At 42.2% G+C, this 15,633-nt stretch overlaps 1 protein-coding gene across 3 annotated transcripts in view; it reads right to left on the bottom strand.

The window, feature by feature from the left end:
* Positions 1 to 1,369: 1,369 nt before the first annotated feature.
* The window catches only part of si:dkey-117m1.4 (uncharacterized), a 29,455-nt gene continuing 15,191 nt past the window's right edge, over positions 1,370 to 15,633 (bottom strand). For 2 of the 3 annotated variants that reach the window (XM_050044401.1, XM_050044403.1), the window contains exons 4-9: positions 14,348 to 14,714; positions 13,031 to 13,105; positions 9,092 to 10,257; positions 5,697 to 6,526; positions 5,223 to 5,471; positions 1,370 to 3,296 (exon numbers count right to left, since the gene is read on the bottom strand). In XM_050044401.1, the coding sequence (XP_049900358.1) occupies positions 3,043 to 3,296; positions 5,223 to 5,471; positions 5,697 to 6,526; positions 9,092 to 10,257; positions 13,031 to 13,105; positions 14,348 to 14,714 (2,941 nt within the window). In that variant the 3' untranslated portion in view covers positions 1,370 to 3,042. The remainder of the gene's footprint in view (positions 3,297 to 5,222; positions 5,472 to 5,696; positions 6,527 to 9,091; positions 10,258 to 13,030; positions 13,106 to 14,347; positions 14,715 to 15,633) is intronic. The other variant, XM_050044402.1, reaches the window with a different exon arrangement.

Genomic DNA, 15,633 nt, shown 5'->3' with positions numbered 1-15,633 from the left:
TTGTGAATACGGACCCTGAACTGTATTGTGTGCTGTTCACTTGTCCTGCCCTGTACCCACTGGGTCATGATATTAACCATTATTACCAACTGTTTCTGGCTTCCTGTGTGCTGCAGTTGGGTCCTAATGCAACCCATTGAAATCAATCAATCAATCAATCAATCAATCAATCAATCAATCAATCAATCAACTGAACAGATTTTCTTGCTCATGTTGCATTCAGTTAGGACAAGTCTGATGATGTCTTGATGATGTCATTCTTTGTATGGCCTGCCTATCAGTTGTTTTTCAGCTTAGAGGGCACAGATAATATTTGACTGCAATTGCTCCCATTTGTTCTGGACATGAAAGTTTTTCCCCCTGGAAACTGTGTTGCAGCTGGAATCGATCCAGTGAGGTTACAGCCACCAGGACGCCCATTTCACAGATGTAGGTTCCCCCACAGCTGTTAGAAGTGATGTCATGATGACGTTATTCCAGTTTCTCTCCTTGGGGTATCCTGTCTTTATACAATTAAAAAAACAAAAAACAAATCCTGTCTTTATACTTCTATTAACATCCAGTTCTTCAAAATATGTTTTTGTATTGTCAACTGTTTTCACCCACACAGGCCCACCTACAGAAACAGCCCCTGAAAAGGTCCATTGCAACAAGAATCACACCACTTTCAGGAGAGGGAGTTTTCATTATGAAACAGGCTACATTTTACTAAAGCAACAATACATATGTTTATATCTTTAATTTGAGTTTTAAAAAATTTAGAAAAGTAAGTAAAACTTTAAAAAGTAAAAATTTGGTTCGAAATACAATTTGGTAATCACTGCTTATACTTAAGAGGAACATGATTATTGCTGCCCTCCTTGGCCCTCTCAAAAGTGATGCCATGAAGTTTTTTGTTGCTGCAGATGAATTCAGAGTGGGTTTTGCTTTCATCTGAGAGGTCACAGACTGGATCTGAAGACGAGGTTACTTCACCAGGATGGAGACCAAAGGCTGATGAAATTACCTTGTGCTGCTTTCTCAGTCATCTATAGATGAGTCATGCAGTCTGCAATATATCTACTGAACAGGTTTCCATCCAGGTCTGGTACAGTCTGTCACTGTAGAAGGAATCTGTATCCTTGGTACTGGTCTCTCCTATGAGTTTCCAGAACTGTTTATAGTTTATGAACCAACACCTCCATCTAGTGTCTTAAGTTGTGAATTGCATGAAGGAGACAAAACTGTAAATACTGCAGTCCTGACCATGATCTCAAACATGTAACTTAACTTGAAAACAAGAATTTAATACATTACAAATGACTACACTCTTTTCATCAGAGGGAATCACTTCACTTTTGGTAAAGTAAGGCCCTGACATAAATGACCACAGCACAAAACATAGAGCTTTAAATTTTTATAAGACTTATAAAAAAGAAAAAACATAACACAATAACCAAGGCATGTCATACATTGTGTTTTTTCTTTGTTTCTCTGAGGAGTATTTACAAACAGGCTTATTTACAGATCGCTATAACTCGGAAATGGAAAAAGCTACATATAGCCTAGCACAAACAACCAGTTAGCATAATGATAATATATTTGTTATGTACAATGTAACTGGCAAGGCTAGAGCGAGAAAGAACATAAAGATTCTGCAAAAGGTTTAAATAACTTCAAGTATCTGTCTTGAGGTTTTAGTCCGATGGACGCAGAGTCTCAGCAACGCCGAAGAGAAGCCAAAAATCTGGTCGAGCTGCAAACCGTGTAGTGTGGCTGGGAAAGGACAAGAGGAGCTCTAGCCATTGGGAAAGACGACACAGACAATGCAACAAACGTGGTGACAGAACAATCACATCTCTGATAAATGCCCACTTTTTGAGAAACTTCTAAAAATAACCAAGGGAAAACTCCTCTCCTTGTATAAAGTGATATCCAGCTTATTGGCCTATAGCACCTTTTTTACTGCTTTGAATAACAAATGTGCAACAGGCAGAAATAAACAACAAACGATAGGAAACGAGAACATACTGTTCCTCAGGGGGGAAATGGTAGCTGTCGACATCTTGCGTCCAACGCAATGGGTCTTCCAAACAGCTCTCATGTTTCTGGACTTTGTGGTTTAACCGAACATCTTGGGTATCCATAGATAACTTTGTAACATTCTGAGATCTTTTGTCTCTCTCATGAAACCCTCACTCTGGAGTTCTTCATCTCCATTGTAATCTTGTGTTCCACTTAAAAAAAACTTCATAAAACTGTAAAAGAGTAACTTATTCATCACCTAGTACCTTACATGTTAATGGTGATCCAAATATAATGAAACCACTGTCAGAATTGCACAGTCAGCTGTATGAAAAGAAGAACTAGCTTGCTTGAGGAAAGATCTGGTTATTATTCTAAGTTAACAGTAGTTAGGCCTACTCTAGTTATATAGCCACTATTAAGAAAAGTGTGACCCAAGCACAGGCCATTTGTCCTATTAACGTCTCCAAGTGCATAAAACACTAATGCTACTTCACGACGTTCATATAACAACACTGCGGGGCTCAAATGCCTCCCTTGTTTACATTTCAGTTTAGTGTAACTGTTTTGGAAGCAGAGAAATAAAAAGGTCCATATACAACACAACACAGGCTGCGGCCAGTGTCCCCCAAGTCCCCCAAGGCATGTCTCAAACGGCACCCATCCAAGTGCACTGCTTTTGACAACCCTCAAACCAGGAGCACCATAAAGACTCTAGTGTCATTTTTTAAGACCTTTTTTAAGAGCAGCAAAAAGTTAATTCAGATTTCTGTTCTGTGTGGCTCAAAGTAAAAATGCCATTAGGTGTCAAATTAGCTAAAAAAAAACAAAACAAAACAAAACAAAAACAAAAACAACCAAAAAAAACAACAAAAAAAAACGTGCTATTAGAAGAGTGAAATTTTGGACCGTCCTCTCAAAATTAGTGCATTTCCTGGGCAGGAGGGTACCATTTGAGAATCTGCTCTGATCAGCTGCAACACACAAGACATCCTCCCTCTCCAGCCCCTCCCTGCCTCCCCTGAACACTCTTCCTCCTCAGCAGACAGTGAGGGGCTGGGGCTCACTTTCGCGCCGCTGGTTTTTCTTCAGCAGCTGAATACGATTGTGGCAGTAGAACTTGATGGCTCGCCAGTCGCGGTGGTTGCTGACCAGCAGGGGACACTGCTGCAGGCAGCGCTCACAGTCAGCCTTCGCAGGGACTCGGAGCTCTGTGATGTTTTGGGTCAGGTGCTCCTCGACTGCCGCACGCTCCGCCTCTGACCAGGGACGCTTCAGGACGCCTCGTTTTCCTATAGAGGAGGAGAGATGAATCCAATACCCATGTTTAACAGCTTCTCTCATTGGGCATAAGGGAAGTGAACCCTCCCTGACCATCAGACTCACTCTATATCCACTCTGTTCAAAAGAACTCTGAGTTGTACTTTTCAGATTCCAGCATGTTTTAGCAAATTAGTCCAAGGCTGCTTGATTCCTAACAACTGGGGCCTGTGAGTAGGTCTCTTTTTACTTGTTTACTGTATAAATGTGGGCTATTAATTCCAAATTCAGTGGCTCTGATGTATACTGACATGACAGATGAAAACTGTAGTTTACTGCTTGTCTTGTTCCCTTGCATGATACTGTAACCATTTCTGGTACTTATTGCCTGACAACAGTGTTGTCATGAGTTTAAACTAAATCTAATTCACAAGTTCTGTTTGAAAATGTATTGTACGTGCTTCATGGTTTTGGATGCCTGAGGTTCAGATCAGTTTGCCCTCTGCCCTCAAGTCAATAAGCGAGGAAGCAGTGATTATCTTTAATAACAATTTTAGAACTAGGGGTGACAATTTTCTTCAAACAGTGCAGTTAGTGTCGCCCCAAGAAATTTTTCATTGAGGTGGCCAGAGGGAGCCACTGAAAATCTCAAAATCCAAAAGCCATTCAGGAACTCTATTATGTTTTTGAAGTATACTGACTAATTAAAGACTGTCACAGTAAGAGTTAAGGAATCACATACTGATATACTTTGGTTTCATATTTTACAGTTAATGTTACTAGTTATCTGATGTGAATAGACTAATACCTGAACTGTTAACATTTTGACTTCCAAAACAATCCTGATTTAATGTGTTTCATATCTATAAATGTGTTAGGCAATTGATTGTTCTTCAGATAGGCTGGTTGTCCTTTCCCTTAAAAAGTCAAATATTCAGCTTTAGATTGATTGTAAGTGGGAGAACATTTACTGGGAACAAGCCTTCTCAAGTTTAAGGGGACTCGTGGTGCGGGGGGCCAGCAATTGTATCAGACTGGCCATGGCCCCCCAGGCCCCACCTTGGGGATGCCACTGGTTACGACACATTATACTGAACCGTGAAGATCTAGGCCACATCCAATTTGATGTAATTCATTCTCAATCCACTACAAAGTCACTAACATTCTTCACTTCATTAATGTCTAAATTGTGAATTTTGCTGGTTTTCTTTGTCTGCAATGACAGTAAAGTGAATCACTTTGGGTATTGTGCTGGTAGTTGGAAAAAAAAGGAAATCTGAGGATGTCACCGAAGACTATTAGAAAGTGTGCAGACATTATTTAGTATTCTCTGACAGTTGATAGACAGCTAATCAATTGATCGAAAAAATAACCAACAGTCACTGTATATCGAAAATGTCTTTATCTATGAAGCATTTCTATGAAGAATAGTGAGCATCTTTCAAGATATCCTAACCATGACAGTAACATTTGCAAATCAGTCCACATCACCCAAGAAGAAGCACCATGGAGAACTTTGGAAATTCTGAAGTTTTTGTTTCTGTGTGCTCAGCAGTGTCCTTTTATTCAGTTTGACCAGTGAACTTTGCCTGCTGGGATAAACATGTACCAGTACGCTTTGTGCTTCACCTTCAAATACTGACTTGGAGTCTGTCTGATGAAGCAAATGGCTTGAACTGCCCATGTTGTAAATCTTGTTTCACCTCCCTCTCCTTAGACACACACACACACACGCACACACACGCACACACACGCACACACACACACACACAAAACTGTCCTCTATTCTTAGTTTTCTCCTTGCTCTTTCCACATTTTGATTATCTTTTTTTTCCCCGTTGGTTATTTTAACTTTTGTCTCTGGGTGCAGTGTTTTAAATCTCACCTGCACAGTTTCATTCATCTTTCTCCATGTTGTTCATTTGGGCAATTGCACTTATACTTGAACCCAAACAAACCTGATTTGGGCTGACCTGAGCCTCTCCTGCGATTTGCGGGTGGAGGTGGAGGAGGTGGAGGGGGTGGCTGGATGTTCTTGAGCTTCTTGGGTCGTCCTACCCGTCCGTTGTTCTTGCCCTTTCTGACATAGAGCAGAGTAGGTGTAGGGTTCGGAGCAGGAGCAGGGGCTGGCGCTTCAAGCTTCTCCTTCACCTGTTCCCCTTCAGACTCTCCTTCTGAGTATGAGTCCGCAGAATTTCCTGACATAACTGGAAAAGAAAGAGCAGAACCTCATTAGTCTAATCTGTCACTACTCTCCGTGCTCTCCTATCAAACACCTCCTCCTTACACACAAACATCTAGAACAACTGGAGGAAGGGACACAATCCTTTTCCAGCCAGGGGATGTTTGACACCATAAAAGGAGGGATGATACAGCTCGTCTTGGACAACAGAAAAAGACATCAGTCCCATTCATTCATTCAGCCAGCTCACCATCCAGCTCCAGGCAGATGTGGTTCAGGCTCATTCCTCTGAACAGCACTCCATCTCTCTCTCCACAAAGCACCACTCTGCCCACTCTGCCCATCAGGCCTGGGTCTTGGCCAATTCCGGCACAGTTCTGTGTCACATGGTACTCTCTCTCCAGGAAGTGCTCTAGCCTCTCCACAGCGCTGCCTCCAGGCTGCCCGGGTTCCTCTCCCTCTCCCAGTAGCAGCAGCTGGGTGAGTATAGCTACCTCTCGGCGAACCCTGGTCTGGGTCAGAGCACGGGGATTGCGGGTACCACTTGAGCGGGCTAGGCTGCGGAGGAGGTCAGTACCTCGCAGAGGAGTGGCAGGGGAGTGGTAGGGCCGGGCGAAGACATACGGATTTGCAGGGTCAACTCCCACATCCTGCCGTGTCTGCAGGAGGAGCTCCAGGCAGGGTTCGCAGTGAGGGGGGAGGATAAGGGGCTGGACTCGTCCACGTTTACCCTGGACCCCAACTCTAGGGAGGTGAGGAAGCACCAGGCGCTCAAAGGGGGACAGGGAGGCCTCCAATGGAGTAAGTGCTGGAGGGGCACCAGGTGGGACAGGAACAGGGCACTGGGGAGTGACACGAGCACGATATTCGGCGATGGACAGCTTGGAGACCTCACACTCGCGTCGTCGGTTGTAAAGGATGAGGAGAGCCAGGCTGGAGTGGCACAGAAGGCGCCAGGCCTCTGCTGATTGTAGCTGCCGAGACAGGGATAAGAAGGCCGAGTGCTGAAGTCGACGAAGGTACAGCACCAGAGAGGACAAGGACGAGAGGAGGGGCAGCATGTGGTGACGCCCTGACCCACTGAAAAAAGACAGATGGTGAACAATTAGTTCATATGTTCATTCTAATAGTATTAATTCCAGTTAACTTACAACAACTTAGGTCTAGTGTAAGTTTTAGGGGTGTAGTGGCAGCTAGCAATGAGGATCACAGCTTGCACCATCTGAAACTTTTTCTGATTAGTTTCTTCAGTGTTCACTGTTCAGGAGCTTTTTACTGGGAGTGGTTATCCACAGAGGCCTCTTCCTCTCCAAAACTAACAGACCAGGCGATTTAAACTGTTAAAAGCACTAAATAAATCAGTTTCACGTTACAAATGAGTGTTTCTCCAATATTGTTCAGCACACTGCAGACAGTCCACTTGCCTGGTACTTACAAATGTGCACCTATTTTCTTTGGTAACTTAATGTGTGCTCACCTTTTTTTTTTTTTAATCAGACGTTCAAGAGGTTTTTTAGCATGAGCCGAATTTCCCGTAGTTGTCTCCTCCCTCTCACTAACTAACAGGCCAGGTGATTTAAATCAGTAAAAATACTGAATAAAGCAGTGTCACGTTACAAATCAGTGTTTCTCCCGTGCTGTTCGGCTTGATAGGGACGGTCAGCTAATGTTTGCTCACCTTTTTTTTCTGCTAACTAAAGAACCAGACGTTCAGGAGGTTTTTTCCTTGAGTTGCCTTTGCCTGGGCTCATAGCAGATCTGGTAGCCTTTGTAACATTACTGGCTAGATATCAGATACTAATGAGATGGAAATCATCAACACCACCTTCCCACACTTTATGAATACAGGAGATCTCAGTAATTTACAGCTTTAAAAAAATCCAAATGTACACTTAAGGCTCTTCAAGAAAATCTAAAAGATGTGGGGTCGTTCTTTGCCTATGTGGAGAAAATTACCTTCTCAGCTATCCTCAAATAATGTCCCACTTAATCTTATCACTTTTTATCCATATTTTTTACTGCTATCTTGACCTTAAGGGTGAGATTATTGTCTACTGTAATAAAAATAACATATGACAAAGCTGACCGTTGTCGTGTTTCTGTGTATGTTTAATGTGTTGTATGTCGTCATGATGCAAAAATGCGAACGGCCCTCTCTAGAACCAGTCAGTACTTTTACATGCACAGTTACTAAGCCATTAAATGGGACTACTGTCCTTGGCCCAGTATGCAAGCACGGGAGGGGAGTTGCTTTATTGACTGGAGTATGTTCGACTCCACTGCGATAGGTAGCAATATGCCCCCTTTCAGCTTGTTAGTACTGGACCTTTTTCCTGGTTGACTTATTACGACACAGACCAAACAAGTTAGCTACAGTTAGCGAGCAGCAAATGTGTACCATGGTGGACAACTTTACGGCTCTGTACATTTCATCCTTCCAAAAACTCCACAGATTGTTGCTGGCTTCCTCTTCTGAAAGGCATTTAATGCTATTTGACTTCCAAGTCAAAGCCTCGGGCGGAAACTGCGGAGCATGCACAGAGCGCCTAGGCCAGTTTGGGTCAACTGACTGTATAAATGCATAAGTAATTCAACTTCGATCACATTATCTGGGTGCGTTAGTCTGACTTTGAGAAATTGAATTTGGACCAATTCTAGTTGGACTAACATGTTTGGTTTGTCCATTCTGGGCCACTGTAGAAACATGGTGATGCAACATGGCAATCTCCACTCAGCTAAACGGTTCATTCTGAGGTAACAAAAACACAACAATTCTTAATTTTAGGTGATAATACACTAAAGAAAACACACTTATTACATACTATATTTAGTGGTACTTTGTTACATTATCCTACAATCTAACTGTACCAATTTTTATACACCAGCTATCATGTTACAACAGAGACCAGCAGGTTTTTGAGGTGAACTTTGGGATGACTTGTGTGTATAGTTGCAATTTTAGTTGTTTGTTTTAGGGTTGCAACTAACAGTTATTTTCATAATACATTTATCTGCTGATTATTTTCTTAATTCATCTTTTTTAATAATCAAATTATCATCTATTTAAAGCAAAAATGGCAAACAATCACTGGTTCCAGCATCTCAAATGTGAGAATTTAATGCTTTTCTTTATCATCATTTAAACTAAATATCTTTGGTTGAAAGTGAATCACATTTTCTTTTATACTGTCCCTTGTATGATGAACTGAGAACTCCAATATTTACCGAAATGTCTGGTAAAATCCCAGAAATTCTCTGGTGCTCTGATGATGATAGAATGAACTGGTTGTTTAATTTTAATGTCTTTAAGCTTGCTAATTTTGTATGTGAAGCCTGGAAAAAGCATCAGGATGGTTTATATGTTTAATTGCTCTAATGCCTGGTATCTGGTTTTCATTTGCTGTCATTTGTTTCTTCTTTTTTTTGGTGTCTTGTAAGCCCACTCGGACTGGGCACTTCTGGTGCATGACACAATAATAAAAAATCAAATCAAATCAAAATCAAATCTTTCGGTATTGATTGGTTGGTTAGACAAAACATTTTATAGAAAAAAATTATTAATTGATAAATCAACAATGAAAATAATAGTTAGTTACAGCCCTTCTCTCAAATTTGCTCACAAAGCAGGCAAAGACCTCAAGTTACCTCAGCAAGTCCTTTTCCTTATCCTCTGTCCCACTTTCATCTTCCACCTCCATCACTCCATTCTCCTCCTCCTCTTCCTCTTCTTCCTCATCTTCTTCATCTTCTTCTTCTTTTGGTGGCTCCATCTCTTTGGACAGCTTACTGCTGAAGGGCTGAGGGCACACCACCTCAACGTCTTCCTCCTCTTTGGGCCTCTTTATCTCCACGACCTCCACATCTTCTTCGTCTTCATCCTCCTCGTCCTCTCCCTCCTCCTCCTGTCTTTCTGTCTTTAGCCTCCTCATTGCTCCCTTCCTGGACTGCGTCACAGCCACAGGGGGTGGGCTTCTCTTCAGGACAGACACAGGCACTGCATTCTGTCCTCGTGGAGGCGTCAGCACAGGTGGAGTGGAGTTTCTTCCAGAGGAGGTAGGGGATTGGTTAGCTGCTGTCAGAGTGGGCGGAGGCATGGAGAGGTCCTGGACGCCAATCTGTGAAAGATCTGAACTGCGGCTCTGTCCTACGGCTTGTGACGACTTTGGATGCTGCGAAGTGTGTGTGTGAGCTGTGGTAGGGTTTTTGTTCTGTACATGCAGACGGGGCATCTGTGTGTAGCGCTCCACCAGGGCAGAGCACACTTCAGGTTGGTGGGCATGGTGTTTATCCAAGTGGCGACCCAGGGAGCGGAAGTGGCGTCCACAGTGCTCACAGGTTTGGCGCATGGAGTCTATGGATACTCCTCCTCTGGGGACATTTATGTTGACGTTGCCTTTGGTGTTGGAGCCCAGTGGAGCTGGAGCTTTGAACACAGGCTTAACTGAAGAGGAAGAGGAGGACGAGCAGGGAGGGGAGGACTGTGCTGGAGGGTGGGATAAAGAAAGCGGACGGTTGTGATGAGGAATGCTGGTGGGGGAGACTGGCGGTGGCCGCCCTGATGGTGTTCGATGGGTGGTCTTTTTCTTTGAGGGAGTGCCGCGCCGTTTCTTGCGCCGGCGTGGTGCACGTCCGCGGGGGCTGGTGTTGTCTTCATCTCCAGCGTCTGAGTCACTGGCGTCAGAGTGGGAGATGGGGGAGGAAGAGGGGGAGAGGGACCAAGAGGGGGTGACGTACTCCTGCTGCTGCTGCTGCTGCTGCTGCTGCTGTTGCCGCTGCTGCTGCTGGGCTGTCAGAGAGAGAGGCTCATCCTCCTGGAAGTGAGAGACAGTGACAGGGTGGGGGGAAAAAAAGAACATATCACCTGTTGTCCAGAGACTTTTTTTGCACTATTATTGGGCTGTCAAAGAAAACTACATTTGAGATTAAGACTTTTTGGTGCATTCAAATGATTTTTACTGTAACAAGTTAAGTTACAGTGATCAGCCACTTATGTATATATGGATCAAAAAGCTTAAGACAGAATTATTCTCATATAAATGCTGTTTCAATAATTAACTTTTAGGAATCAAGTAGTCCACTCGCAGTGTTCGTTTTGGGTCTTTTCATACATGACGACATATGGAGAAAAAAACTATGATAGATCAATTTTCTTTTTTTAACTTTAAAAAAGCGTTTCTTATGGGGGCAATACCGATGCCCAGGAAGCACTCAGAGAACATTTGTGTGGATCTGTATTTAAATGCCAGTTTAGTCCTTCATGCAAATTTTCACAACATAAATTAAGTATTCTTATTTGTTATTTCCATGGCCTAGGATTAACATGACTTACTCTAGAACCAGGGAAGTTTCAAACTGATGTCATAGGGGTATAAAGTCTGGAGCTGCTTCATACACAATGAATTGGAGTCTGATTTTGTGGACCTGCTTTTTTTCATTTTAGACCCAAATGATCTTTTTTCTCTTGTAGTGTTCTTAAACAGAAAATGTACCCATATACTCAGAACATTCCGATGGGTGCTCTGAGTGACATCTGGAACATCTTTCAATATTAATTATCTACGGAGCAGCTCCAGACTTTATGTCTTATGACATCACAAATTTGGGTTTTAGCAAGTTTATTCAGTTTTTGAATTTGGGGGAGAGTTGTTTGTGTTCGCTAATATTTTTGGACTGCCTTAGACCATAGGAATAAAATGTATGAATTTTCAATTTAATTTAAAGTTATTTTATAAAATAATTATTATATTTCACTTATAAATATAAGTTATTCACATGGCTTTTTTAGTTAGAGACTAATGATAATTATATTCTAACAGTCTGGTTTAATCAAATGTGTTATTTGGCACACGATAACTTCTTCTTCTTTTTTTTTGAATTTTATATACTTTATTAATCCCCGAGGGGAAATTCAATTTTTCACTCTGTTGTCAATTACACACAGGTCCGAACACACACATGCACAAACAGGACCTATACATGCACTAAGTGGAGAGATGTCAGAGTGGGCTGCCCATGACAGGCGCTCCGAGCCATATAATAAAATAAATATACATGTCATTTACCTGCATGAGAAGTAAAGAAAAGAAAAAGAAACAGTTGTAATAATAATAATAATAATCTAAAGTGATCACTATCAGTGATTTCCACTGTATATATAATTGCTTTTCTGTAACTTTTTCAAACCTGTATTATGTATACCTGTATATGTTTATTTGAGCATAGCATTCATAACACTTAAGTGAATAAGTATATATAAAACCTCTGGGATAATTATCTGGAGATAAAAACCTACCAGCTGCCCAGAGGTGTTTTTCCTTAACAACAGTGGTCACTAAGCACTTGGGTACTTAAACTGACTACCCACCAAATCACCACTGTTCACAAAAAATATCACCACCATGTCACAGATTGGCTCCATCACAGCGCAGTCTGAACATTGTTACTGACATTACAGCACAGATGCGTTAAAACTTTCACCAGTTTAATCAGATGCACAGTCAGGAGAGTCGTAACATTTTAAAGCAATAAGCACAAGGTGGGCAAGAGAATCAACAGTGAATTGTCTGCGCGCAAGTGATAAATGATTGCTGCTTTGTTTCCTTACCAGAGCATTCAGTGTGTGGAAGAAGGCAGACAGACAGACAGCACAATGACACTAAGCATAAGCAGGTTACGTTACTTATGGGGTTTTACTTTAAAGAAGTTACACTCGATGACGTCTTGTATCATTAATACGCATAATAAAACAATTATCCAGAGCAGGGGGAGGAAGACTTGATGATAATGATTATGTTGAGTCCAACATCAGTGTTGTCCACCCACATCCAGACAGGTGGCATCCTGCAGGCACAGCAGCGCATCACAACCACTACATTTGCTCACTAATATTCCGTTTGTATTGTACAGAGGCAGTGCTGATTTTTACTGCAGAGATGTTTGGCTACAATTCTTGTGAGAAACGCATCGCAGAGCATAAATAAATATCAGATGCAATACATGTATTGACTACATTTAAAATATTTCCTCATACAGTGAAGGTTCTGTCAGTGTTTTTTTTTTTCTTCGCTAAAATACATTTACTTAACTTCTTTAATACCACTGTTTTGTAGTGTGGCAATCACAGTTTTTAGATTCTAGTGAAGATCATAAAGTTTCCAAAGAAACCAAATAAGTCAGGTTGAATTTGGAGGCAATAATCTAAAACCTGAACTAAATCATATTTTTGGGGCAGGTGAAAAGATAACAATGACATTAATATCAACTTCTTAAGTAAACATAGTAATCTAGCTATTCATTTGAGCCATGTTTTTGTCTAACTGGACCCTTAGGTCAAACATTTGGTCTTTACAAACTCCTGAGGGGAAATATCTGTGTCTTTAGCTGCTAAATACTCCACTATGTTCACCACGTAGTCTCTGACTGTTTCTGTCTGCTGTTAAGAAGTGAGCAGGTAGTGTACACTGAGTAGATTTAATTCATCAATTGGTGTCCATTGTCTTGCTGTCACTTCTTAAAATTATAAAATTGATGTTTTGTCAGTCAAACTGTGCATGTGTTAGGGAAAATGTGGTGTTTTTCTCTTACCTTTTTGATATTGTTGTTATTCTCAGAGTCAGAGTTACACTCATGTTGCGCTGGAGACACAGTGCCACGGAAACCCTGTGGGACATTAAGCAGTCACATTAAAACAGCCGGCACACTGCTCATTAATGTCTGCCATCACAATCAGACTGAGCTGTCACTCAAAAAGCAGGAGGACACCCCTTCACAGTTGGTCATAAGCGCAGAGGTTGATTAGGACTCCAAATCTCCCACTAAGAAGCCAAACAGGAGACGTGAAAAGAGACCTGCAAATACTGTCAACCTCTTATAAGCGATATACATGGCTGTTATCAATCAGGCTCGGATACAGCTATTAACGGAAACCTAAAAAATATCAGTTTTGGGACTTTATCTCAGCCAAATTTAATATGGCCTTGAAGGAACTGTGAGCAACTGTGGACCCACTTAAACCTCTGATGTCAATTTCTCAATTTCGTCAATTTAATTTCCTTAAGCGGATTCTGGGATCATCATTTTGTTGAGTAAATTGATCCAATCTAATGAGATCCATTAAAGGAACAGATGTCATGTAATAACCATGGTTACTGTTGCTAAAGCACTATAGGTAGAGAGAGAACTGGAGCTCAGCCATCACCATGGTAACCCCATGCCTTGCTTAGCTTTGTGTGTGTAGCACGAATGTGTGCACAAAGGGTAGTGTGAATATGTATGTGTTTGTGTGTGTGTGTGTGTGTGCGCGACAGACAGTGAGTGTATGAAGCTGATCAACAGTGTGTGAATACACATATGGTTGCCTATCTGAAGTCATCAGAGATATGCACAGTGTGTAAAATGTATTTCTATACTTATGAGGACCAAGTAGCCATGGACAGACGGGCGCAGAGAATTGAAGAGAGATCATTTCAAGGTTTTGGATTAGACATTTAGAAAGTTTAGAGTTGAGATTATTATTAAGGTTGAAATTAAGGTTAGACAAATTACACTACAAGATTAGACGGTAAAGCTACAGCATGCATAAGTAGTGCTATGGATACATTGTGTTGCGGTCTATTGAAGCTTCTCAGATGTATTTTCCTCTTCTACAACTAATTTCTTCCTGTGTGACATTATTTTCTCCAACTTCTCTATAAAGCTGCACTGGAAATATCAGTGTTAGCAGGTTCCATACTAATGTTCAAATCTATCAGCAACACCAACTAAATGCAAGATATATTACCAAATTCCAAGTTTAACAGCGTAAAATATATATATTTTGGGGGGTTAATGATGAGGGAATACATATACTCAAAGGAAGGTACATATGTGTGAAGTGTAGGATCTGTCTTTAAAGGCACTGACCAAGTTCTCTCCCCATTCTGTCAGGCTGTAGTCCACAGTGATCTCCTCCCCCTTGGTGATGTCTCGGATGGCGATAACGACCAGCCGCACCTGACTCCCACAGTGGACCTCTCGGATGCGGCAGTTAGGGGAGGGGGGAAATGAGCTGGCTGTTGGGGCTGGTGCAGAGGCTGTCGGAGCAGATGGAGCTGTGGACGCGGGGGTCAGAGACGGGGCCTGAGCTGTAGTCGTGGCCGGGGCGGGAGCAGGGAGTGGTGTTAGGGTTGGAGCAGAGGAAGCGGCAGGAGCTGGAGCTGGGGTAGAGGCTGAGCAGGAGCTGGTCTTGGAACCAGTGGAGACTCTGTCATGAGCTTGCACTGATGGACCACTGGGGGGTAAAGGAAGTGGGGAATTGAAAGTTAAATTCCCTACCGTCATCAGACAATATGTGCTGTTGGTCTGTTTCTATTCTGCTCTAATGCTTTTTTTTTATTAGACTAGAAAGACATCCAACAAAAGTAATCCCCCTCAAACATCAATTATGTCCCATTAGAAGTGTGTAGTGGTGTATTTATCTGCAGAGAACCTGCCCTTGTCCTGTATTTTTTTGTTTTCTTCTTACTTTGCTATGTGTGGTATGTTTATGGGCATGTAGCCCCTAGCCGATAGGAGCACGCAGTTGAGGTCAGGTGCCAGACAGTAAGCAGCATGCACCGAAGAGGAAGCTATGAAAACCTTAGACACAGTGCTGGAAAAACACAAATAAAGCGAGGTGATATGACAAATGGACAAAGCTTGTTCAAAAATAAAAGGGAATCTGGGGATGGCTTTCACTTTTCCTTTTGATGATGAGCACTGAAGGCCCTAACACACCAAGCTAACAGTCAGCTGTCGTGCAATGTTGGGCCATCAGTGAGCGTCCATAGCCCTCGTCGCTGCATCGGCCCGCACCGTTGGCCTTGTTAACTTTTTTTTTTTTTTTTTTAAAGATATTTTTATGGGCATTTTTTGCCTTTAATTGATAGGATAGTGAAGTGTGAAAGGGGGGGAGAGAGAGAGGGAGAGACATGCGCAGCAAAAGGCCACAGGCCGGAGTCGAACCCGGACCACTGCGGCAACAGCCTTGTACATGGGGCGCCTGCTCTACTACTAAGCCACCAACGCTCCGGCCTTGTTAACTTTTTTTCTGCCAATTCAGCATGTTGAATTGACATCTGTGACAGCAGAACCCATTGGTGAATGAAATCACTCAGATTGGCAGCACAGCTAGTGCAGGAGAAAATAAATAGAAGTGAGGAAAGTAAACA

This window comes from Epinephelus moara, chromosome 5 (assembly GCF_006386435.1).
Source record: "Epinephelus moara isolate mb chromosome 5, YSFRI_EMoa_1.0, whole genome shotgun sequence".
NCBI classification, from domain to species: domain Eukaryota; kingdom Metazoa; phylum Chordata; class Actinopteri; order Perciformes; family Serranidae; genus Epinephelus; species Epinephelus moara.
Note: the sequence above shows the minus strand (reverse complement) of the source record. Positions and strands in the feature narration are given on the sequence as shown.